This window comes from Perca fluviatilis, chromosome 20 (genome assembly GCF_010015445.1).
Source record: "Perca fluviatilis chromosome 20, GENO_Pfluv_1.0, whole genome shotgun sequence".
Lineage (NCBI taxonomy): Eukaryota > Metazoa > Chordata > Actinopteri > Perciformes > Percidae > Perca > Perca fluviatilis.
The window spans coordinates 24,453,636-24,472,580 of record NC_053131.1 but is presented as its reverse complement, the minus strand read 5'-3'; the positions used below and the strand labels follow the sequence as shown (position 1 = coordinate 24,472,580).

At 40.2% G+C, this 18,945-nt stretch overlaps 1 protein-coding gene and 1 pseudogene across 3 annotated transcripts; one reads left to right on the top strand and one right to left on the bottom strand.

Annotated features, from left to right (window-relative positions):
- Window positions 1–124: 124 nt before the first annotated feature.
- On the bottom strand, window positions 125–4,052 carry gale (UDP-galactose-4-epimerase). Of its 3 annotated transcripts, none has more exons than XM_039785628.1 (11): window positions 3,877–4,052; window positions 2,958–3,086; window positions 2,563–2,675; window positions 2,076–2,189; window positions 1,609–1,785; window positions 1,411–1,524; window positions 1,212–1,278; window positions 997–1,082; window positions 827–904; window positions 470–584; window positions 125–363 (listed from the first exon to the last, which is right to left on the bottom strand). In XM_039785628.1, the coding sequence occupies exons 2-11, from the start codon at window positions 3,076–3,078 to the stop codon at window positions 299–301; spliced, it is 1,050 nt and encodes a 349-aa protein (XP_039641562.1). In that variant the 5' UTR covers window positions 3,079–3,086; window positions 3,877–4,052; the 3' UTR covers window positions 125–298. The 3 variants fall into 3 exon arrangements, with proteins under 3 accessions (XP_039641562.1, XP_039641560.1, XP_039641561.1); XM_039785626.1 differs by having other exon boundaries at window positions 2,563–2,678; window positions 3,877–4,051; XM_039785627.1 differs by having other exon boundaries at window positions 2,563–2,678; window positions 3,979–4,045.
- On the top strand, window positions 3,466–8,327 carry LOC120548932 (annotated as a pseudogene).
- Window positions 8,328–18,945: the final 10,618 nt, after the last annotated feature.

The following is an 18,945-nucleotide window of genomic DNA, read 5'->3' as shown; positions in this document are numbered from 1 at the left end:
TCATTGTTATGGCTCACAGATCAATACATTAATAAGAGAAAGATCAAATATTTATTGTTAATCTGAAATAATAAAGTAAAATCAGAAAGACATTTGTTGTGTTAACGGTTACTTTTAATGTAAACAGTAAATAAGATAACCCTTAATAAAGAACAAATATAATATGAAACAAGACAAAACATAAAGCATTCAGCTCAATCATGTGTTAATATGAAATGCAAAAATGAGGAAGTTGATTGTTCCCTTTGGCCCGGTGATTTAGAAGAAGATTTAACAACAACAAAAGGCTGGAGTTGCATCAAGAGGCTGTGTCTTTGGAAAATCCGGTGGGATTCATGGACTGCCAGCGCCACAGATCCTCACCTACATGGGTACAGAAAAAATAACATCAGGATGTTATGGGGAAATATTTCACACAAAAAAAACCTTATTAAAATACATGTAGATGTAGCAGTGTGGCTGCCCTTACACATTCTTTCCAGGTTAAATTCAGCCTTCCAGCCCAGCTCCTTCTCGGCTAGACGAGGGTCAGCGTAGCAGGATGCTATGTCTCCTCCCCTACGTGGGGCGACTTTGTATGCGATCTATTGAGAGGACACATTCATATTTAACAGGAGGGTGGTTAAGCCTAAAAAGTGGGATTGTCAGTGAATCAGGGGCCCCCCTCACAGTCAATGTCAGGTTTGCCATCTCTTAACTAAAAGGATAACACCATGTAGTGTGGTTACTGCTCCAAGTCACTTCAATTACTCTCAGAAGACACAATACGATCGCTCACCCTGAAGAGAATTTACTTTGGAGAGAAAAGAGCTCTTCTGTCACTCACCTCTCTCCCTGATGCCTTCTCCATGGCTTTCACCATCTGGAGCACAGAGTAGCCTGTCCCTGTTCCCAGGTTGTAAACCTACAGACAATCATGTATCGATGTTAATGCAGAAGGAACCAGAAAATGTGTTTTCAAAATGCTTTTGTTTTTGGTTTTTTTTTTTAATTTACCTTGCAGCCGCAGTTGTCCTTCAGCTTCTTCACAGCTGCTATGTGTCCTTTTGCCAGATCTACGACATGGATATAATCTCGCACACCTAGCAAGATGAATAAACTACATGAATATATGCTATGACAGTTTGCTTGTCATTAAGAGCCCCCTGGCCAAATTATATTTCAAACCACAATTAAATATGTGCACAGCAGTTACAGGTCTTCTCCATTACCTGTCCCATCAAGTGTGTCATAGTCATTCCCAAATACACTGAGGCACTTTCTTCTCCCAATGGCCACCTATGAGGGAGATAATTTAAGCAATGCCAACAATGGAAAATTATCCAATAGCTAATAACTACCAAACACATGGAATATGCGTTGCATGCTCTGATCTGATCTAGGCATGTATTTGGCAGAGAGTTTGTGTACCTGGGCAACATATGGCAGCAGGTTGTTGGGGATACCCTGAGGGTCCTCTCCTATAAGTCCAGAGGAATGAGCCCCAATTGGGTTGAAATATCGCAGCAGCACTGCATTCCAGTCCTGCTGACACATAGGCAATAATGAAACACAATATTTGTATGTGTGTGTGCAACTTTGAATGCCTTTCTGCCTCCTGATCAGTACCTTCTCAGCTTTACAGTGGTCGCTGATCATCTCCTCAATGAAGTACTTGCTCTGGCCGTAGGGGTTAGTGCAGCCGCCCACGGGGTGCTTCTCGTCGATGGGAAGGAGCTGAGGGTCTCCGTACACCGTTGCCGAGCTGCTGAAGACCAGATTGTGCACCTTGTGAGCCTGCATCACCTGGGACACGTGCAGATGCAAACAAAGACGGCACACACAAACAGTCAGCAGCCTAAAGCACACACATCTTAGGTGTAAGCATTAAACGTTAAGTTTGGCAGACACAGTGGGCTCCACAAGTTAAAAGTTACGAAGGGTGCAGTGTTAGAATTAGCAGACTCAGTATTAAATGAATACATGCTGTCATGCACTCAGTGAACAAAGATGAAGTGCAAATAAAGATCAGTTCAGAAATAAAGAGTGAATGGAGGACATAAGGAGTAAGTTCAGATGACAAAGTTTAAACTGACCTCAAGCAGGTTCATGGAGGCGGTGAGGTTGACTCTGTAGTAGCGCAACGGCTGCTCCACTGACTCCCCAACAGCCTTCAGACCAGCAAAGTGCATCACCGCAATAAAAGAATGCTGCAACACATATAGATATTTAGGCATGTGTATGATCTTTTTATTTATTTTTTTATAACTTATATGCACAACTAGTACCTATATGCCCATGCACTACCCATTGTCAATGCTTTCTGAGCATGTATGGTAGCCAGCAGGGACATTCTTCGGTTAAAAAAAAATAATAATTGTATAAATACTGGTGTATTTATCAGATGGCTATGAATACAACACTTCAAAAGCAACTCTCCCAGCATTTATTCAATAATAGTAATTTTAGATTAGATTTATTAGAAAAAAACTTTTTTACATTTGGAGAAATCTGATTTTAGGCTGCAATGAACAATTATTTTCATTATCCATCAATCTGCCAAATATTTTTTCACTTTCTGACCTTTTTGAAGAGTTTTTCCAAGCCAGGTTGGTCCAAAAGATCTAGTTCATGGAATTCAATGCTGGTGTCGAGGAGTTTCTCTATCCTACGTATGCTCTCTGGCACATCTCCTTCTCCTCCATCCACAACAGGATGACACACACACACACACACACACACACACACACACACACACACACACACACACACACACACACACACACACACACACACACACACACACACACACACACACACACACACACACACACACACACACACACACACACACACACACACACACACACACACACACACACACACACAGTATCACTGCACTAAACAAACACACTTGGAACTGCCAAGTTTATGGTTTACAAAGTTCATCAGCCTGTGTTTCTATTAAGGGAACTTACCTCTTACAGCGTTACTGAAGTTGTCTACCACGACTGGCTTGTAACCTGCTTCAATGAGCTCCAGCACACAGTGACTCCCAATGTAGCCTCCTCCACCTGTGACCAGCACCTTCTCTGCCATTTTCTCACCTGTGAAATACAACATACAATCAACCATCCATTTAAACACCTTCTCTGGTTATTTAGTTGGTTATGCAGTGGTTCCTGATTTTAGCAGTAGGAGAATGACTTGAGTGCACACCCTAAACCTGCTCTGAAAGAAAGAAAAAAAAAAAAAAAAAAACAGGATATCCTTTAGTCTGAGCCCAGTTGAGTACACCTGAAAGGTTTGTTAGGCCCACTTGACAGATGTGACCCACCCACATTGTCCCACGTCAGTCGGTTCAAGCCTGAACCTGTGTAACCACATAAAACAATTATAGTGTCTGCAAGATGATACGTCAGTGCCTACTACTTTTCATTGTTAGAAGTTATTCTTATCTTTTGAGAGAGCACTTTTTTTGTTGCAATGAACACAGTAAAGGCTGCATCGGAATGAAATTTGCTATTACACACACACACACACATACATACATACATACATACATTTAACTACATGCCACCTAGGATACATTCTTAACACTCTTCTTAGTGTTCCCATTATATCATTATTCATTGCTTAGGCGTTTGAGCCAGACTATACAATAAAAACACAATGCTTGTATGTAAGGTTAGCTTATCAAAAAACCCACTTAAAGGTGTTTTTAATATCAATGTCATGCATTTCTGTCAGTTCCTCTCAAGACTAAATAACTAAAACTCGGCCTACAATCTAACCCAGTAAGCAAAGGTTCAACTCTCTTAACAAACTGTCAAAATGAGACCACATCGTAAATATTTATGGTACAGAATGATTGAAGTTGTCAGTTAAAAGACTTACTAAATTTCCCGATAAGAATGTAAATTGTCGTTCCCGGCACAGTCTCTTGATAAAACTGGTTAGAAGAAGCAAGAAAGAAAGTATGTGTGAAGACAGACTTACGTTTTATCTGTCAATTGTTTTAGTGAGAGTTCGCCTCTCTCCATATTTCTTTACTTCCTGTGAAACGTGGAACATAATCAAGGTGATGATTGGCGCGCAACTTCCTGTACGTTTTCTTTCAAAAGAAAAGCTTAAACATTCCTAAAATCGCACCACAGAACATTAAATTTGAACTTTGATCTACCAACTGATCAGTACGTGATGTAACGTGATGTAATACCTTGTAATAACAGTCGATAAACCTGTGTTAATCTGGACATAATTCAGTTTTCAGTTTTAATTTTGAAGTACAAAACGGATTCGCAATATGTTTTATCGCTAACTTCACTGTATTTAAAGTCTCTGCCGTGGTACGTGATCGCCTTACATGCCGTGACGTCAGACACACCTAATAAAGCCACGCCTTTGACCATTTACATAAGGAGGTGATTGTGCCGAACAAATCTGAAACATACCGGGTGGCAAAGGAAAAGTGCCACGTTATAAAACAAACAAAATTCAGGGCAGCAATGCAAGTGCAACTTAGTTAAAAAAGACACAGATACTTATAGCCTATATAGCCTATATCATTTTCTTGAATACATTCAGGTCCATTCATTCAGACAGTTTGCACATAGGCTACTCAAATAACAATAAGGGATAGTTGTATAGTTTGTATATTAAAGTATGTTTTTTGTGATAAAGGTTTTATTATTGTTTTCATAACAAATACAAACAAACTGTGCACCCCATACACACAATATGTATGTCTTTATGTCGATACAAATATAAAAAGAATGGCAGATCTAAATGGTAATATTCATAAATTAATATCATTAGGCTATATCATAAACTCAAAAGAAAAACAATGATATGTTATATATTTAAATTAAATTAGATTGAGGGAAACTATCACAACATGCCAATACAAAATAAATCATATTAATTCCTTAATCTGTGAAGCTGCGGTGTGAACACCATGCCTCAAAAGTTTCCTGACTGGCTCCATGTTATGCCAGCAATGCACATTTCTGGGGGAGTGATATCTAGACCAGAACATATTCCTAAACTTGAGAAACAATAACCTCAAACCTAAATCTACATATTATTTCTTTCCATGCATAGACAAATACTCATTCCCAACCTCCACAACACTAACAGGAATCGTCATGAAATCATCAGATAAAGAGCTTGTTAAATAGAGCTGCATTTTCTATTAACTTTAGATCCTTTTTTCCAAAATAATGCATGTTGAATATATATTGGGATTATATAGGCAGCTGTCGTTTTCCGTTTTTATGAAGTTCAGATTTAGCAGGATTCTTATATATCCTGTGCCATTTCTGAAGCCCGTTTGCCAGTCCTGCCCTGCCCAGAGACACTGGCACATGAAGAAAGGCAGCAGATTTGGGAGGAAAGAAATATGAGACTAGTCAGATACCTTAGAGATAAAGTTTGTTCGCTTCATTCACTGCAAATGCCGTCTCTTTGTTAGAAAGGACTTGGAGCTGATGAAAAAATATCAAGGGAGAAAAACTAAATGGCAAAATACTTCAGCAGGGGAACATGGTAATAATAACAAAAACCAATCCCACCATTCAGAAGAGGACAGAAGAGAGGAGACAGAAGGAAACATTTAAAACTTAGAGGAGGAACAACATGTGACTGTTTGACTGTCAGTGAACAGCTGGCAACCAGGACTGGCTTTTATAAATTTGGTTCAGTTTGAAACAATTTTACAGTTTCATTCAAGTTCTTTCATCAGAAAGACTTTTGTTGATTACTTTGTGTGCTGATGCAGGTCAGCAGCATGGCATATAGCTTTGCCTGTGTTTGTGTATATGCATGAGTGTGTGGCTCCAACCCACACGTCGGGTTGCCACCCCAGCACCGAGGGTGACTGCGGTTGTGGGAGGAGAGTGAGGATTGCAGGAAGTGCAACCACCACCTCTGCCCCCCGGCCCCTGACAACTGTCATGTAGGTCGGGTGCAGGACAACTGTGGATGCTGTGAGCAGTGTGCTAACGTGGAGGGTCAGCAGTGTGACCCATGGGCTCAGAAGTTCTACGGCCGCTGTGTAAAGGGCCTGGTCTGCCAGAGAAAAATGTCAAAGAGGGGACACAGGGCAGCCAGAACCTACATGTCTGTGTCAGGAAAACGGCCCTGAATGTGGCTCAGATGGGTGGACGTACCTAAATGTTTGCCAGATGAGAGAGGCCGCCAGCCACCGTAACACAACCCTCAAGCTCACTGGAAGAGGACCCTGCCGCTCTGGTTACCACATTCTTTTCTCACATATGTTTTCAGTCCAGGAAAGTTATAATTTTCAAGATTTCAATGCATGTGAATAGTTGTCTTGATAGGGAACATGAAGGGTCCTAGTTCTGAACCTTGGGGTACTCCCTTTCTTCTGCCGCAGCCCCCCGTATCCTTCTAAGCCCCAGAAACCTGTTCAACTACACTGGGAATGATATCGTGTGCTCTTCCAAACCTGAGCTGGAGGAAGATAGGGAGTGACAACGTCCTGCCAGGAGATGATCCTCACATCTCGGTCCGATTGTTTTATGAGCTGCAGTTATTACGCATCACAGTAAGTCTCATTAACAGTGTATGCCATTGTCCTAGCTGCTCAATAGATTAAGATGTTTTACACTTGAAGTTCAGTTCATTCATCAGGAGGAGTACTACTGAGCCTGTAAAATACTTGTATAATGTCTTCTGTGGCTCTATAGTTAGCTTTCCTACGTTGCATTATGGGAAATGTAGGACCCAGTGTTTTTGAAGCTTGACCCATACTATGAAGTAAAAGTCAGGCTGCCTCTGCTGCTTCGATTTTAAACCATTCTGTTTTTATTGTGTCTTTTGTGAGACAGCCAGCTTTGTAGAAGTGACACACTAAATTGCTGGCGTAGCCCTTTAAACTTCCAAATCCAATTTGGTGGATTTTTCTATTTTCCGAAGCTGAAATAAGAATCCCACTAACTCACATTATATTGGCAAAGACTGCAATGATATTACAATGCAAGAGATTCTGATGTGTCTTATAATGCAAGACAATCATCTAAAAGAAACACAATGATAGCTAACTAACTTAAAAGAAATTAAATGAACAAAACAACAATCACTTCGTACTACTAAGAAGAAACAGTGATAACAAAATTAATAGACTTTCCTTTTGAACACCCACACAGCAATGTCCTCTTGTCATCATTCAGTGTAAACACGCACTGGCTAAACACTCAACTACCAAGCAACAAAACAGTCCCAGAGTTTGTTCCACAAGTCTGTTGATAACAATAAAAAAGGGAGTTGATATTAGTGCTTGTGTATCAATAATGATCATAACATAATCTTATTATGTTATTAAATTGCTTTCTTGTACTACCCACACTGCTGACAAAAGTCTTATACATATTATTTCTTACTTTTAAATGGCTTTTTAGCATCTCTTGAGGTTTAATCCCGTCCTTTTTCAGGTCCCCCAGCGCTACACTGTGTCTACCTGGCTTCTTCTACAGGGCCTCCACATCTCTGATGCAGGGGTCTACTCTTGCATCTCCCACAATGCCTTGGGGGAAACGTCTGCATCAGCACAGCTCACAGTGTTGAGACAGGGTGAGTATTTGAGCATCATACTGTGGACTGTTTGCACTAAAGCAGCTCATTGGAATGGCAAACTAATTAAAAAAAACTTATTTTAAAAGATGCTGTAATATTCTTACTCAAACTGTTTCTTATCTGCTCTCCAGTGGTGAAGGGAATGAAAGGTCATGCTGAGGAGAAACAGGAGCATCTGGAGGACAGCAGTGGTGATGGACAGCTGGCATCTGGAGATTACCTGGGACTCATTTATATCAGTTTTATACGACCAGACAGAACATGGTCTAACATAAAGGATCATCTTACATTTTTTGAATTAAAGGGTAAAATGTTGTCAGTCACGCTATCTCTAATTTATAATTAAACATCACATCTGATTTACTCACACAAATAAATCACTCTTCTTAATTGCTGTATAGAGTTGACAAAATTTGAAAGATTATATATATAATTTTAAAAAAATCCCTTGAACACTGGCATTCTAAGGAAAGTGCTGACTCATCTTCAAAACATTAAATGTATACATATTGCAAACAGCTGCCCCTAAAGTAAAGCTTCTACCACTTCCTTCTGCTTTCACCACTCCACCCAGAAAACATAGAGTACAGTGCATTTGTTCCCCGAGAGAAAAAAAAGAGATGGATGGAGCAAGAGAAGGTGTGACCATCCACAGGGTCTCCGTCTGATTCTCTTCATCTCTCTCCACCTGAGTGCCAGTTAATCCTTCCCTCATCCCCCGACTCCCAGCTGGATACACCGGCTCCTTCTGAATGGCAAGCTGCATTAACGCCGAGGAACTTTCCCCTGCTGTCTGTTAGTCAAAGCTGATTGGAGATTACAGGCCTCCATCTCATCTCAAATCACTTTCAACCCCTTTCGCTCCTTTATCTCTCATTTTTCTCTTCATTTCTTTATCTTCTTAACCCCAACTCGCCTCCTTTTCAATGTCATCAACTTGCCACTACATTTTTGCCTCTATTGAGTGTTCTTTTTTTAAAAAGCTGAATGACAAGAAGGATGAAGAGGAGGAAGAGGGAGAGAAAGATAAAAAAAATCTTTCCCTTCTGTGTGGAGCCAGAATGATGTCATGGGGGCATTTGTCCTCCTGGTGTGGAGGCTTCCCTTCCCCTGCTAATTACCTTGTACAAACTCGAATCTGATATGGCGGATATGAGGCCCAAATACAATTATTGTGGGCTAACAAAGAGATATTGAGATTCAGGGAAGGAGGGAGAGACAGCAAGTGAGATAGAAGGAAGAGTCGCAGCACACACACACACACACACACACACACACACACACACACACACACACACACACACACACACACACACACACACACACACACACACACACACACACACACACACACACACACACACACACACACACACACACACACACACACACACACACACACACACACACACACACACACACACACACACACAAACCACTTGTCCTTCCCCTCCATTCCCTCAGATAGGCTAATGTTATTACTGGGGTAATTATCCTCATTAGTGCCAGCAGCTGTAGAAAGCACATTGCTTGCTATTCAAACTCCACCCGAACCTTTCCGTCTTCACATCCCTCTTTGTCTTCCATAGATCTCATTTAGAGACTTTGTCTCCAACCTTTGCATGCTAGGTGGATGCAGTTGTAAAATAGAGCCTCATCGAATATCAAATAAGCCAGAGTTACCTGTTTTCTAACTTGTTAGAGTCCGTTTTGTTGATGAGGGTTACTAATTGTTGTGGCCTGTAGCACAGCACCACTGAAAGCTACACTACAGGGCTGAACAGTGTGCAAAGATAGGAAAATAAGTGAAAGAATATTAAAAAAAATAAAAAGCTCATAATCTGCTGTCACAAGAAAAGGATATGTTGCTAACAGATATTGTTATTTTGATGAAAATTACAACTGTCTGTAATTTGCACCGTCCAGGTTTTCTGAGTTGTAATTTAACACAAGATGGCACTGTTTAGTCAAAGAACCACTGTAATGCTGTCTACTGCTGCTATCCATTGACACTGCTCTTTCCTCTCATCTGCTTCATGCTTCTCTTATTTACATCCATCAAAAAAAAACACTTAAATGCACTTAAATTCTCCACTCTCAAAATATTACAATCTTGACATTCTGCCTCACATCATAATGTGTGTTTGAAGAGTTGCTGTCTAGTGCTTCCTATGTGCTTCCTAGTGATTGCATCATTCACATGAGCATTGACAACAAATATCATTCAGACATGTAAAAGTCTCCACAATGCATCCTTAAATGCAACGACACTTCCCTATTAGGATGGCTATGAAGAGCTGAGAGTAATTGTGATTATAAAAGTGGTCGCATAACTAAAGGTATTGCCGGTTTATTTGTGTGATGTTTATATGAAAGCATCCTAAAAATGATTCCCTTCATTCTCTTTTACTAGGCTCTGTCTGCATCTTTACACCAAAATTATGAGATCAACAGCTGAAACAGGCGGCTTTACACACAGCATCCCCCCTGCTCTGTGAGATTGCCTTTTGTTTTATTGCCAGAGGCTGGTGCGGACGGTAGGTAACCTGTATACCGCTAAGCCCCACATCAGGCGCTAAATGTCATGCATAGCCTGTTTTTATTGGCTGATATGGCCTGTTGTACCCTTATCCTTTTTCCTGGAAGCCATTGTTAAAGAGCTGGTAGTTAATGCAGCTGACCAGATGGGCTCCTTCTCCCCACAGCTCTGACTGAGGGTGTTTACCATGCACTGGGCTGTGGATAACAGGTGAGACTGCTGCTGGCTTTTCAACCAATCAGAGGGCAGCAGATGTCTGGCTTCTGCCTGTAAACCTTTATTTGGCATTTGAGGCCTTGTGGGAGTGGGTTTGATAATAACACTTAATCAAAGAGAATTCTGGTTTATATGTTTTTTACACAAGGCTTTTATGTGAAATGGTCATGCAAGCTATAAGTCCACACACATGGTATCAACCCTCCCTGAGCCCCATACTGAATAATTTTTTTGTAAGAAACTTCAGTTCAATAAAGCTGAAGTATCTTTTTGTGTATCAAATACTTTACAGATACAAACAGATGACAAATAGCCCAGCTATTTCATTTTCCCTTCGTAAAGTTCAGACATAATTTCCAGAGATGTTCCTTCATCTCGTGTAACAAAATGTTTTTCAGCATTAGCTGCGCAAACAGGGAACATTCCTTTCCCTTTCCAATGTAGGCCATCTTGAATTACTGCAATTTGAATTGGCAACAACAAAGGTATGACCAGGCCTGGAATGGTTACGGAGTAGTCTTAAAAAGCTTTGAATCAATCTGCCTTAATAGATGACCTGACAGGTTTGTCTAGCATGCATGTATGGATTAGTTTGGCTGGAGCACCTGTCCCTGTTCTGTCAACAGCAGATCAGGTTACTGGCTACACATTTACCTGGCTGACACAACTTCTTATGATTGACAATACGCCGGCCTTTGTTCACTGCTTATTGTTACATGTCATTTCTGATCAATATGATTTAAAATAATCACCATATAAAAATCTCATTATATAAAACAAATCCAGTATAACACTACATAATTCCAGAAACAATTCCACCTAACGTCTGCCTTCTAATTTCAAGATCTGGCCCTACCAAGGCCTCTCAGGTTGATAATAGAGTTAAGCTGCCAGAGCAGCCCACTGAAGCGAGGCTGTGGCTGGGCTTAACATCCTTCCAAGGACAGCTTGTATCTGATCTGATCTGGGAGACAAAGCTCAGTCAAGAACTGGAAGAACACTCTCTCTGAACTTTGCTCCTGAGTACTGAGATTTAAAGATTATATTATTAAGTGTAAGCCATTTTCTCTGATTTCCAGTCAGATAATGTTTATTATGCATATCTTGTGATATTTAGAAGAGAACTGGGAAATCAGAGCAGCTGACAGGATATGAAGCATATCTTCTTAACACCAGACACGTTTTTATTCTCCTAATCAGGGCAGATATCTCCTCTGAGTTCCTCAGAGCCCAATATGGGGAAACTCCCCTTAGATTTATGGTGGTTTCATTCAGAGTTAACGAAGAGAAACAAATGCTGTTCCAAAGCATGAAGCCAGCTCCATCGTACACTCATGTGTAACCATTAACTGATGTTCAAACAAACGTCACCAAGCCTGTACCTCCAAGAAGTAAACCTTGAATGCAAGGCTCTATTTGAGATCATTCACATATGAGTCAGGAGTCAAGGGAAATCTCTACATATTTCATCCAGCTGGCATAAAGCCGCCTCTGTATGGCCTTATACTACTGGTGCGGCCTTGCTGCTACTCTGTTTTCCCTGTCATCTCCATTATCTCCCTGATGATGAAACGATTAGCTAGCCACCGTTATGATAACCACAAAGCTGGATGGTTGATGGATGGGCTAAGTGATAGACTCAGGCGGTTGGTTGGGGGGCTTTGTCCTGGATCTCTGACACCTTCTATCTTGTGATCCATGCAACACCCCCCATTGACTCCATCCAACCGCCAGATCCACCCCAGTTACCCCCACCAGCTGCCTCTGACACCTCACCATAGCCCTGCCTCTGCTTGCCATGTGCTGGGAGTCAAAGGGTTCCCACCTATCGCTCTTCAGAATGGAACCCCACCATCTCATGCCCCACGCACTAAATCACAATCAATCGCTTGGCAGACAGAGATGGATTGGGACATCCATGACCCTGTACCTTTCAGAGAGCCCCCCAGCACCCTCCAAAGGGCTGCTGGCCCAGACAAATAATAGAGGGGATTCTAGGAGGAGTGAGCAGGTCAAGTCTGCCGCCCCTGGAAGGAAGTGATCACAAAGCAATGGAGGGAAATTATTTTCTGTTTAGGAACAACAGTCACAAGTCCAACAGCATGTCTACCAGAGAGACGTGTGGTGTATAAAGGTTTGCTTTGATGCTAAATGACTTTATAATAAAGTTTAAATCCATCTAAATGTAATTCAGGCCACATTTCTTACTGATGGCTTCTTATGAGGGCATATCAATGTGTTGTTTACTGCTACTCATTAAAAGTCCATAAGGGTCTATCCCCTCAAAACTTTTGTCACAAAAAGGTTAAATGTTATATTTGTACTGAAAATAGAATATTTTATGTTTATAGGCTACTAGAGAGTTGTGCCGAGGCAGCGTGCGATAATACAGTTTTGGATAACCCAAGATGATAGCACTCTTTTATTGAGACATATCTGCACTTCAATCATCTTAGCATTAGCATTTCAACATAAGAAATACAAATGATTGAAATTATGCCCAACGTCTCAGCTAGATGTCCATTTAATAGACAAACTGTCTAACAAGCTAACCGTAAGACAGCCAATTCTTACAGTCCACTGAAAAGCTCACTTTAACGTGAAAAAAACTAGTTGGGTCACCAAGCAGCATAATATAGAAAGTGTAGTCATGCCACGAGTATGCCTTTTCTCAATTCTTTTTAGAAGATGTTTTCTTTCAAGTAAGTAGCTTGGCTAATGTTCATGCTAGCTTACATTAGACTAGTAAGCAAACAAAGCTGGATTCTGGGTTATCTCTCATTTCACCAATGTTACACGTATTATGTTACTCAAGGTTATTAAAATAAGGTGTATTTGTTAAATGCTGTTTAAATACATACAACAAATACATTGTAATTAATATAACAAACACTAATTAACTAATTAACCCTGTAAAATAGTTCATTGAAACGTTAAGGGAGCAGTATATGTAGCCTACAAAGATGTAGGACCAAAAATAAAATGTTCACTATGGAACCACTTAGTACATACACTCAGATACATGTACACTGGCATTCTGCACAATTGATCATATTATATATATATATATATATATATATATATATATATATATATATATATATATATATATATATATATAACACAGTACAGGCCAAAAGTTTGGACACACTTTCTCATTCAATGCGTTTCCTTTTATTTTTTATGACTATTTACATTGTAGATTCTCACTGGAGGCATCAAAACTATGAATGAACACATATGGAATTATGTACTTAACAAAAAGTGTGAAATAACTGAAAACATGTCTTATATTTTAGATTCTTCAAAGTAGCCACCCTTTTTTTATTAATAAGGGAAAAGAATCCACTAATTAACCCTGACAAAGCACACCTGTGAAGTGAAAACCATTTCAGGTGACTACCTCATGAAGCTCATTGAGAAAACACCAAGGGTTTGCAGAGTTATCAAAAAAAGCAAAGGGTGGCTACTTTGAGGAATCTAAAATATAAGACATGTTTTCAGTTATTTGACACTTTGTTGTTAAGTACATAATTCCATATGTGTTCATTCATAGTTTTGATGCCTTCAGTGAGAATCTACAATGTAAATAGTCATGAAAATAAAGAAACACATTGAATGAGAAGGTGTGTCCAAACTTTTGGCCTGTACTGTATATATATATATATATATATATATATATATATATATATATATATATATATATATATATATATATATATAAGCTGCCTTACTACTACAGCTTGTCTGCTTCCCCTTTTTCTCCACTCTCAAAATATTACAATCTTGACATTCTGCCTCACATCATAATGTGTGTTTGAAGAGTTGCTGTCTAGTGCTTCCTATGTGCTTCCTAGTGATTGCATCATTCACATGAGCATTGCCAACAAATATCATTCAGACATGTAAAAGTCTCCACAATGCCATAACACAATGATTGGGAGTGAAAGATCTTATTCTGTATTCACTGCCAAGGGCTCAAGGAGGATCATTCACATGTAGATGTGTCCTTCTGGAAGTGCCTCAGCTATACAATTTCCATTTAGATAAGGTGTATACACAAATAAAGAAAGGACATTGGGTTCGTCATTTGATTAACTAATCATAGTCTTTGTAATTCCACTCGGAGACCTTGAAGGGCAGTGCCGGGCTGTGCACCCTGATTAGCGTATGCATGATTGCTGCTGCTGTGGCACAAATCAGTTCAAGTAACTCAACTCCATACACTACACATAATCACAGCCACTGTGTACCTGTGATTAAACAGGCGATTAAGACATAGAGAGTTTCTTTCTGTTTAATCCCTTTTCCCATTGTCTAGATAGATAGCCACAGTATAGTCCCTGATCAACAATAACTGAACACCACAAGAATTGGAGTGAGATGTGATTAGGGTCTTTAAAGCTCCCTGGAGTGTGGCTGCAGGTTGTTAGTGATTAGCTCGAATTTAGAGGTACATTCTGTTCTTATTGCCTCTTGCTGGAGCAGGGAATTCATTATCTGATGCTTAAGCTGAGAGGAGAATAAAAAAAAAAACACAGCCCCAGGACTGGTGTAATATCTTTAAGTGAGACTGAAATAATCCATGTTTGTAGCACACAACATGCCAAGTCTGGAAGCTTCCGGTTCACAGCATGTTGACAAACCCAACAAAACACTCCTCAACCTCACGACTCAAGCCTCAACGTGCTTTAACCCTCTTCTCACTTCTCTGAAAGCCCTCTTCATGATGTGCAGTGGTGTCTGTGTATCATCTGAAGGCTGTATAGAAACTCTACAGCCCCTCTCCATGACTGATCTCTTTTGATAGAGCTCATTATGCAAACTGCTCCCAACTCCCACCGCATAATTAGTGCTTAATTAATTTGAGTGAAATCTTTCATCTGTCTGTGTCCGGCCAGCTCCTTCCTTCCATTTACAACATGATATTAATTTCAGAGGGGGGAATGGTAGCCCAGCTGATGAAAAGGCTGATATAATTAATCAAGTACTGTATCTTTTTCCTTCATTTTTTTGCAGGAATAATAATAAGTGTGATGAGCAGAGTCTGATTAACCCTATTATGCTCCCTAATTAGGGTGATTATTTAATAATCAAAGAAGCAGCACAATTATAAGAGAATGCAAATTATGCCATCTAATGAAGAGCATGCCAATTCTGGGAATTCTTTGTTTGGAAAATGCGGCATTCCAAAGTCAAAGGCCAAGAAAAGGTTCTTTGCCTAATGTACACATATTAAGGATGTACTTACATACTTGAGCCCCACATTTTTCATACATTTCTCGGACACTTGTATCTCTATGGGCAAAAGCCACAACTTCAGCATTACAAATAATCAACTAATTAAATGACGAGATAATGAGAAAGTGTTAATTTATGTGCTTTTAAGGTGCTGGTGCTGGTATATTTTTAACCTTGCACAGAGTCAAGCACTGTTTCCGGTCTTTGTGCTAAGCTAAGCTAAGCTGCTGCATATAGGCATGAAAGTGGTGGTGGTTTTCTTATCCAACTCTTGGCAAGAAGGCAAATAAGCATATTTCCTCAAATGGAACCATTCTTTTAATTTTTTAAATAAAACAAATAATTACAAAAAAATAGTCAACATCATGTTAAAACAAACTTATTTCAAGGTTACACTCAGCTAAAAGTAAGAATGACAGAATATCATCACTCTGGCTTTTAAAGCCACTAACAGGGCACCGATTGTTATTTCCCACTGGTCCTGTGTGTTTTATAGAGCCTGAGGTACTACGAGGCAGCTGCCACTGTAAACTCAAGAGCAGAACATCAGCACCATGGACAGCAACCAGCCTCCTCCAGAGAGCTCACACTCCATAGACAAACTTCCTCAGACCTTCCACATTTAGAGTCAGTGTTTAAAATACAACATTGTGAATATTAATTCAGGAAACAGAATGGTTATATATTAACAGAAGTCCAATGCATCTTATGTATGAATAAGTGAGATAAGCTGACTAATAGTTAAAGGTTATAAGAAAGATGACCACTATGTAGCTCCATATGTCAATAGATAAAGGATATGGCCCATTAGGTCTGCCAGAGTCCATCTTTCATGCTCCAAGATGATACAGCTGCTGTCTACACTTTCATCAAGATAATGGTGACCTCATATATGGAGTCTATGAGCAATGGCCCTGATTTCATTTTTCTTACATGGAGTCATTATCAATATCATTACAATCTTCAGGTAGCCAGTGAGCAACAGAGAATGGACCTTTTTTGTTGTCCAGTTGTGTGAGAAATGTATTGCTGCTAATCCAAAAATGCCTGTCAGTAAAATCCTGTATATGCTGGCTTCTCTTGCTACAGTGCGTGTGTGCCTCCTTCACTTCTTTGTATCTGTGAGGTGAGTGCGTGCTTTTGTGTGTGTCTACATGAATGTACCTCAATTTACTCCTCTTCACCCCCATAGTGCAGCTGTGCCTCAGAGGACTCTTGTGAAGTAATTGAATGAGCAGGGGTAGGGGCAAACCTGTGGCAGCGAATGTGGTGCCTGCTGGCCTTATTATCTGTAATACGGCAGCAGCTCTGCCTGTGCTTTCTCATCCGCTCATGAATACAGAAATGAATGTGGTGGATGTCAGAGGTGAGCGCAGAGGGGAGATGCAGGCCAGAGCTGTTTTAATCAGCTCCCAGATAGAACAATCACTTTATCCACCTACACAGCTCAGAGGTGAATTAGTGTTTAACATTCCAGGGCATGCTTTCTGACAGGGGACTCCACCCCAAACAACCAATGGACTGCGGAGATTATTGAGAGACACTCTGATGTTTTTGATGAGTTAATTAGAGCTAAACATGCCCCTGGGACTTCAGCAGCTACTGATATGCCTGATATGCAGGAAGACTAGGCTCTATACGAGAAAAGAAAATCTGCCGTTGTCCCATTGAAGCATTTGTTCACATCTGTGCACACATAACATTCGATATGAACAATACAAGCTTCTATGGTTTTCCCTGAAGTCATTAGCAAACCTTTTTTGCCTTGATAAATTGTTTAAATGGCATTTGATTATGCCATATTATGCACTTATTTTGCAGTGGATTTGAAGATGCACTGCAGGATATAGTATTGCAAAAAGACGATTTTATTAGCCAGCAGCACCAAAGAACCTCTCCAGAAATTACATTAAAGCATCTGTCCTCATTGAGTCATCAGCATCATTGTCAACAGTACAGATGACATCAGGGACATTCCGAGTCAACACCGAGGTCCATTAGTCTTAAGCTCAGAGCTCCACCACTTTACGGGGCTTTTCACAGTAACCTGGTCTCATGGGCATCTGTCTAAAGTACACTTTAAAGTCTAGACAGTGACCTCTGTGTTGCTCTCATGTCCAAACAAGCAATTTCCCCCCATTGCTCTTTTGGATGTTACAGTCCGACTTCTTTTCTAGAGGCTTGATACAAACCTTTTACTATTGTTGCCGTAAGTACTGGCTGACTGTTGCTTTACAGTGACATGTTGACTCCCCTGAGACTGCTGACAGATGGTTTTCCAGGTTATCCACGAGAAACACCTCAAATCAAGAATGTGTGACCCAAACAGTGGCACACAATTAAATAAATGCATGGCAGGGAACTCTGTCTTTATTGTTCTCCCTCTGAAAACACAAGATGAAGCAGAAAACCTCCTGACTCTGTAGTATCTTGATTTAAGCTCCATACACTTTCTGTGACTGTACTGAAAATGTTCCTCTCTGGAAATGACATGAAAATGTATTAAAAGGCCAAGCAGTGAGTTGTGCTCACTCACTCACTCACCGCAAGAGCGCAACTAAAAAGAATAGAACAGGATAGAAGAGAAGAGAATCAACAGGAAATGAGCCATCATCTCTCTGTAGAAATAGTTTAAATGTGTTTCGGACAAGCCCATATAGACCCAAATAAAAAAAAAAAAAAAAAAAACTAATCACTTCATTACACTCTGGTACTTTTGTTCTACTGTGTCATTGTCCTCTTGTTGGTGCATGCCTGCTCTCAGTTTCAGGGACAAAGGCTAGAGCCGAGGCTGTGCTGTGTTCCACAGGCAGCCTGATTAAATCTGGGTCCCTCGCTGGCTCTCTCCATGGTGCTGAAAGAGCCCTCTATCAGATTACAACCAGCCAGAATAGGACCTCAGCTAATCCATTACAATAATTGATTGACAATGCATTGAAGGTGGCCATGTAGTGAGCCCCAATTACAGTCATGTCCTATTGCACTTTCAAATTGGCTTGGGTTGGCAAAGCAAATGGAGGCAATCATTCATCTGGGTAGTACAGGAGGTTTCTGTATATCTATGGCGAGATTGAGGGTAATCTAATTTTTGTGAAATAACCAAACTGCTCCACAGCTCCCAGGGTAACTCTGTTAATGTTTGACAGAAACAGCATGGTGAGATGCCTGCGAAGAGATCTGAGTGCAATGCTTTGGATACTGGAGGTAAACTTTTCTGTGTTCTCAGCAATAATTATTCCTCCTGTAGGTGGTGCAATGAAGTAAGAACTGACTTGAAACTGATGAGTCTTGTGGTTATACAGTTAATCAATTAACTATCAGTCCTACAACAGCTGAGGCATCTTTTTCAAAGTGACTATTTGCAGAAAGCTGGA

Excerpts from the sequence above, each read along its gene's own strand:
- gale (XM_039785626.1), bottom strand. The coding sequence starts at position 3,078 with ATGGCAGAGAAGGTGCTGGTCACAGGTGGAGGAGGCTACATTGGGAGT. Across the intron at positions 1,786-2,075 it reads CCTCCATGAACCTGCTTGAG|GTGATGCAGGCTCACAAGGT; the intron begins GTCAGTTTAAAC and ends CACGTGTCCCAG. Across the intron at positions 905-996 it reads AGGACAACTGCGGCTGCAAG|GTTTACAACCTGGGAACAGG; the intron begins GTAAATTAAAAA and ends GATTGTCTGTAG.